Source organism: Nicotiana attenuata, unplaced genomic scaffold (assembly GCF_001879085.1).
Source record: "Nicotiana attenuata strain UT unplaced genomic scaffold, NIATTr2, whole genome shotgun sequence".
NCBI classification, from domain to species: domain Eukaryota; kingdom Viridiplantae; phylum Streptophyta; class Magnoliopsida; order Solanales; family Solanaceae; genus Nicotiana; species Nicotiana attenuata.
This window is the reverse complement of record NW_017676565.1, coordinates 29961-36665: the sequence shown is the minus strand read 5'-3', so window position 1 is coordinate 36665 and position 6705 is coordinate 29961. Positions and strand designations below refer to the sequence as shown.

The 6705-nt window shown below is 39.0% G+C and overlaps 1 protein-coding gene across 2 annotated transcripts in view; it reads right to left on the bottom strand.

The window, feature by feature from the left end:
• Positions 1 to 2242: 2242 nt before the first annotated feature.
• The window catches only part of LOC109221088 (origin of replication complex subunit 1A-like), a gene marked incomplete at its 3' end in the record, with an annotated part of 7849 nt that continues 3386 nt past the window's right edge, over positions 2243 to 6705 (bottom strand). For both annotated transcript variants that reach the window (XM_019385548.1, XM_019385549.1), the window contains 10 exon segments: positions 2243 to 2326; positions 2674 to 2750; positions 3007 to 3102; positions 4613 to 4683; positions 5438 to 5552; positions 5701 to 5879; positions 5968 to 6025; positions 6111 to 6272; positions 6350 to 6472; positions 6592 to 6691. In XM_019385548.1, the coding sequence (XP_019241093.1) occupies positions 2243 to 2326; positions 2674 to 2750; positions 3007 to 3102; positions 4613 to 4683; positions 5438 to 5552; positions 5701 to 5879; positions 5968 to 6025; positions 6111 to 6272; positions 6350 to 6472; positions 6592 to 6691 (1065 nt within the window).

Sequence of the window (6705 nt, the reverse complement as noted above, 5' to 3'; positions counted from 1 at the left end):
AATTGGAGGTGGAACCACGAGGTAAGCAATAGTTGAGGATTAAGTGGATTTCAAGGCTTTGAGGTAAGTGTTTGGTTTAACCCTAGCTTGAGGGAATAGGAGTTGAGTCTTGTTGCTAATTGCTATGTGATCGAGTACGATGTATAGGCATGGTGACGAGTATCTATACATTGGAGTCTAGCATGATCGTGAGTCCTTATAACGTGATTATCATGACTTGGTTGTGAACTCCATGTTTATGGGAGGATTTCTATATGTTGTGAATAACATGTGAACGGTAACATGATCATTTGATTCCTGGGAGCATAGGCTCGAATTGTGATACGAATATTGAAATTATACGAAATGACTTGATCCTTGGAGCGTTGGCTCAAAATAGTAGAGCGAATCATAAGATAAGAAAAGTAAGAAAGAGAAAGCGTTGTTGGTTGTTCCCTTGCCGGGATGTTTGTCAAATATTTACTTATTTTTATGCCCCTTAATTGTGTCTGTTGTTTGGGGAGTCGGACTGTTAAATGGTATTGAGGATCGGGTTGCACGCCGCAACAGTAAAAGGTGAGGATCGGGTTGCGCGCCGCAACAATTATACATGATAAATAATATGGGTCAGGTTGCACGCCGCAACAGTGGTATTTGTGGAGCGGGTTGCACGCCGCAACAATAGTAATTATGGAACGGGTTGCACGCCGCAACAATAGTAATTATGGAGCGGGTTGCACGCAGCAACAGTTATTGAGGCTATGTGTTTGTAATTGAGTATTGATTCTTTGTTCATTGGGAACCTAAGCTGTTTAGTTGTTACTCTGGATTGCTGTTAATATTGTATCTCCCCACAGCATATTTTCCCCCTCCCATGTTACTAGTTGTTTGGTATTTTGTTTCCGTTGTATATTTATAACTGCACAGGTTTGTGTGATGTCCAGTCTAGCCTCGTCACTACTTCGCCGGGGTTAGGCTAGACACTTACCAGCACATGGGGTCGGTTGTGCTGATGCTACACTTCTGTGCATTTTTGCACAGGTCCAGGTTTTGAGGAGCAGCAGCAGCAGTAGTTCGGGAGCAGAATTTCCTATTCACGAGACTGAGGTAGCCTTGAAGGCGTCCGCAGGCCCGGCGTCTCTTCTTTATGTTTTCCTTTTGACTGTTGCCTCATTGTTTTCGAGACAGACAGCTGTTATAATTCTTTCAGACCTTTGTATTTAGTTTATTCTTAGTGGTTCGTGAGAAATGTGACACCAAATCTTGGGTAGAGGCTATTGTTGACTATTCCGCGTTTTGATTCAGACTTATAAATTAGACTTCCGCTATTATTATTATTATTAAATTTCATATTTCTTATTGATGCTATAGATTGTTAACAGATTTATTTATTAATGAAAGGTAAATAAGTTGGCTTGCCTAGCTACCACGAGTAGGCGCCATCACGATCCCGATGGTGGGAAATCCGGGTCGTGACAGTTTCATCCTAATAAGGCTGGAAGTACTTTAGCGTCTGTAGAGTTATTGATGATTAAACCTACTAAAACAAGGGATTTCCAAAAATTTACAGGATTAGTAGTAGGATGAAAGAGCACTTCACCATAATCTTTTCAAAAAGCCAACATTTCAAGAGGTTATTTTGATGGATTAAAACAGCTTACACTTAAAAAAGGATAGGATCATTAGTTGAATGAAAGAATTTCACTTAACAGATGATCTCTGGAAAGAGCAATAAGTTACTCATCCTGAATATCCTATCTGAAACATTTCTTTCCTAATATAGATCATCCATGTGAGAACAAGCATAAGGTCTTCATTTTGAAGATCTTAATATATAAACAGAATGATAAGCTTTCATAAGAGGGTTTACACAATTAAGATTCCTGAATTCAAGTCATGCCATCGGCTATAACCAAAACGCTTAGGCCCCAAAAGAATCAGGTACAATTGAAAACCTTAAAAATGCTGAGGAACCCCAATCCAACTTAGCCTAGACTTCCCAAAAACAAGGAAAAACATGGACGAACAACAAATTTGACAGATAAAATTCCCATTAGTCAGATGGTGAGTTTCTTTCTCAAATGTGTGGATAAATGTATTTTTGAGTCTATCATAACAAAGTTGTCACTGTTAAGACTTTGGGCACGCATGATTATGCATTTTGATTATTCAGGATGAGCTACTATAACGACATTTTACTTGAAAGAGAAAGTCAGGAATAAGGGTTGATTCACATACAACCGAGGACCTAAAAGAAACTGACCTTGGGAAGTTGAGCTGTAACTTTTGCAATTTATGCTTCACTCCAGGTTCACATAGAAGTATTCTGCATTCACCAAGCTTGCATCTGCCACCAAACAAAATAAATGACATAAGCAGGATAATTAACCAAATGAAAGAGGATTTATAGTCACCATTCACTGGCATCCACTTTTATTCATATCAACGGTTAAATGTATTTCACAACATTATGAGAATGGCATCATCAGAACACGGAACTAATCGTTCATGATGACAGCCTGGGGCTACCAACAACGTAAGGAGTGTTTTCCTACCAGAATTTGCTAATGAAAGGATCAGGGCTTGCCGCTCACGATATAGAGCAATTAAACAAGGAATCTGGAACCTCATTAATGCAAAGTTAAGAGTTACTCGCTTGAAAATTTCAGGGAACGAAAGAATATTGTGGCTTACCCGACTTTTAAAAGCATATCCCACCCTGGAATTTTTTCACTGTTGCTTGTACAGAGACAGGAAACAGTTATTGCCAACTGCATTGAGAAAACTATGTTAGGGAGCAAACTTAAAAAAGAATCAAGCTACTACACATGAGAGATAGGCCAGAAGACTTTAAGATAAGAGCATAAAAAACAAGCTAGAAGAACGAGTAGAATCAAAGGGGAAAGAGTAAATTGGAGAAGAGATCAACTAATCCGGTTTATTCACTACAAGAGACACATAATCCATCACTAAATCATAGATGCCAAAAGAGGCGAAACTGCAAAAGACAGAAGACAGGTAACCTACCTTGTCAAAGGTGGTCTCACTCATCCCTGTCTTATGACCCTCATAAACCATAGCTGCCAAGAAGATTTTACTCAGTTTGGAGCAGCTTCTCATCACCTACGAAAAACAAATAATTTGATATATTGCAAGCACTATGATACAGTGTATAAAGAAACAAAATCCTTATCCCCCACCCTCCCTCCAACACACACACATAGCCAGTGAAACATTAGCTAGCACTTAGTCGCTACATCCTTATGGATCAACTACAGAAGAACAGAGCTAGTCATAACAGGATTGCACTAAGAAATTGTTGGAGCTCCCATTTTGTACTAAGAGATGGTCAGCAGAACTCCTTTGGTAAATTGCATTTCAATGCTTGCATGCATATAAGGATACTCCCGTTCTTCCCAGAGTAGTCAAAAGCGAAAAGCTCAAAAAGCACCAAAGTCTGTTGGAGCTTTAAGCGCAAATCGCAGTTAAAGCGTGGGGTTTTTCGAAGAAAAGCACCAATGAAGAGAAACAAATATAGAAATGTAATGCAAGAAAATGCAACTATAAATGCAAAGGATAATTATCTGGACAAAGGAATGAAAAACCTATAATTAAGCTATATGTATATTGTTGTGCCCTTAAGGACCGAACGCAAGGGTGAAGGTGCACATGCCTTAGCCCCTTGGTTGACGCCTACGCTAAAGCGCCAATTAAGCGAGACGAAGCACACAACCTGATTTTCCCCAAGCTTCAGGGCTTAAGGGCGCTTTAAGCGTGCCTTTAAAAAAGCTGATTCTTCCAGCAATTGATAGGATTATAAACTATTGGAGACATCGATTTGGAGACCCAAAAGGTTTTGGTGAAGCAGAGAGTTAAAATTTTAGCTTTTTTTTACAAAACTACGCCACCATTCAATGGCAATGGCAAGACAAAAGAGAAAGAAAAAAAGATAAGTGGCTCAACAACAGGGGCCTTGGAAAAAAAATCTGGTTCAATTTGGCGCCTCTTAAGGTCTCTTGCTTCTCCTGGATTGTGGCTAGGGAGGCATGTCTCACCCAAACCAAGCCTCTAACAGAGAGGTTTTCAGCTTTGCAGTAGATGTACGCTGTGCGAAGAACAGTCTGAAGAAGTTACCACCTCTTTGAGCATTGCAGAGTAACAAGTCAGTTACAGAACATGTTTTTGTCAATACTTGGCATGTATTGCGTCATGCCATATTCCATTGCAGAACTGCTGAAGTGGTGGACCAGGGAGGGGCTGCGCAAAGCTCAAAAGACGTGGAACACTACCTCAAGCCATCTGGTGGACCGTTTGGCTTGAAAAAAATTGCAAAATTTTTTAAGGCATTAGAAGAACATACATAGCCTTAAACATAGATGCATTTCGTTGCTAGCTATCTGGTGCAAACTAGCTATTGTACAAGATGTAGAGGCAATGTTAGACACAATAGCTAATTTGCATAACCTCTAATTACACCTTGGGCACTGGCTTAGTCCACTAGTTTTATACTATATATTTTACCTATAACTGGAAAAAAAAAAAAGTGGACTCTTGATTGTTATCGAGAAGATAAGTCCCCTTTAACTAAAATGAATATTGAGATTACACCACAGGGTGTTCCTTTTGGACTCACTTGGATATGAGGAGCCTGGAACATTTCCTGAATGGCTGCTTCAACGTCTGCCATTCTGACAAGCATTTTACCTATAACATAAAGCAAGCATAGATTAGTAATCTGTATAAAACCACCTAGCTAAAAGATAATAGCAGCAAGCAGTAGTTGATGTCTCCAACCACCATGAAAACACCTAGGAGATCAATTGCTATGAATAGCAAGAATGAAGATTGCTGTACATTCTATTTTGTTACTCAAAACAGCTAATACTGATGCTGCTTCATTACTAAGTAAGATATCAAGAGATTGCCTATAAGAACCTAAGAATCCACCTTGGTTAATGAAATACGCCAACCCTTGAAACACCAAAGGTAACACCATAAAATCTTGGGAGATGGCACAGTTGATTATGTAAAGAATGGAAACTATCAAGTTAGCTTACATGATTGGCACATGTCTAGTAAATCAGCTTCCTGTTGAATGTGACTACTGGGTTGAATTCAATTTATCATTTGTAGGCACTAGCTCATTGATGCATCTCATGAGGCATCCTTTTATTGTTTGAGTGCTTGCATTCTAAGGTTTTAACAGTCGTGATACCCTATTTGAATTCAATTGGTGAATGAAATATATGTTGGGGAATAAAAGAGGTGCATTGATTGCTGAAACATGTATCACAAGTTTAAGAAATTTGACACTAGGAAATAGAGATAAAGATGTAGACAACACTCCATCTGTTACATATGTTCATCGCCAGAACAAATGTGTATTTCCTTCTACTGGAATTCCAAGTATTTGTTTTCTTGCCACTAGTGTCTACATAGTTCGAGATTTAGCTCTCACCTGCTGCAGCAGAATTGGGAATTGATAGCAATTTCTTAGCATGATAGTCTGCAAGTTCCGCAGCTCGCCTACATATTTCTAGTGCACGGCGTGCATCGCCTGAAACGGCTGCCACCTGGATTTATGTGTAAAGTGGACATTGCTTTAAAATCAGTTTAAGTATCACATTTACAACAGCACACAAGCTCAAGTATGTATTGTGATAATTAGAATCAGGTAATAAAGATAAGCTCCTGGTAGAGATGCACCACAGAAGGACCAACCTTCCTTGAAGCAAATTCAATTGCCGGTTTTTCAAAGGCATCAATTCCATTGAGGCGAGTTACAATAATTTCTTGAAGCTGTTGATAGTTATATGGACCAAAGCAAAGTCTTTGTATGCCCATACGACTTGAAATCCGCGGAAGCAACTTCTCCGGAAGATCCATAGTATTTGCAATACCTGTTGGTGAGAAAAGTTACCATTTTATCTTTACATGTAATAACCAACGCAGATGGAAGGAAACATTGACAGCAAATTGCACACACACCTATAACAATCAGTTTGGAATTTGGCTTTGTAGGCCAATCGAGAATGTTATATAAAACCTGTAATTAAAACAAAAAAGGTCATAACATGCAATTTGCTGTTTTGGATATTTACCATGCTGGATAAAAGGATGCATTATTTTACCGCTTGATTTCTGGTAACCAGGAGATCAAGTTCATCTATAAGTAGAATACATGGGCGGTTGTCCTCTTTGCTACATTCAGTCACATCTGAAAACCGCTCATTCAAGAAGTGAAGAGCCTTTTTCCAACCGACCCTATGTCCACTAAGTGCTTCATAAATAACCTGAAACAGTTAAGAGAAACATTTCAGAGAATAAAGCTATCGTCTGCATCGCCAGAAAGATTGAACTTCAAACTTACACTGTAAATATTCTCAGGTGAAGCCAATTTTAGGCCATTAATCTCCACAAAACAATAAGGTTTAATGCTCCCTGCATCAACTTCACACCTTAAATTCCTCATTACTGCTAGTACACTCATTGTCTGCAGTATAGTGCAGATAAAGGAACAAATCAGTAATGTCTGACAAGCCTAAAAGATAGAGGCAAAACATGACTGCCTTGTGTTATCAGTCAAGGGTATTCCCTTAAGCCAATAGATACCTTTCCTGTCCCAGGAACACCATGTATGTAAAGGCATCTGCCCAGGCATTGATCCTCACATATGGCACCTTTTATGAAAGTAGTTATCTCTTCCATTTCTCTGCAAAAAAAAAA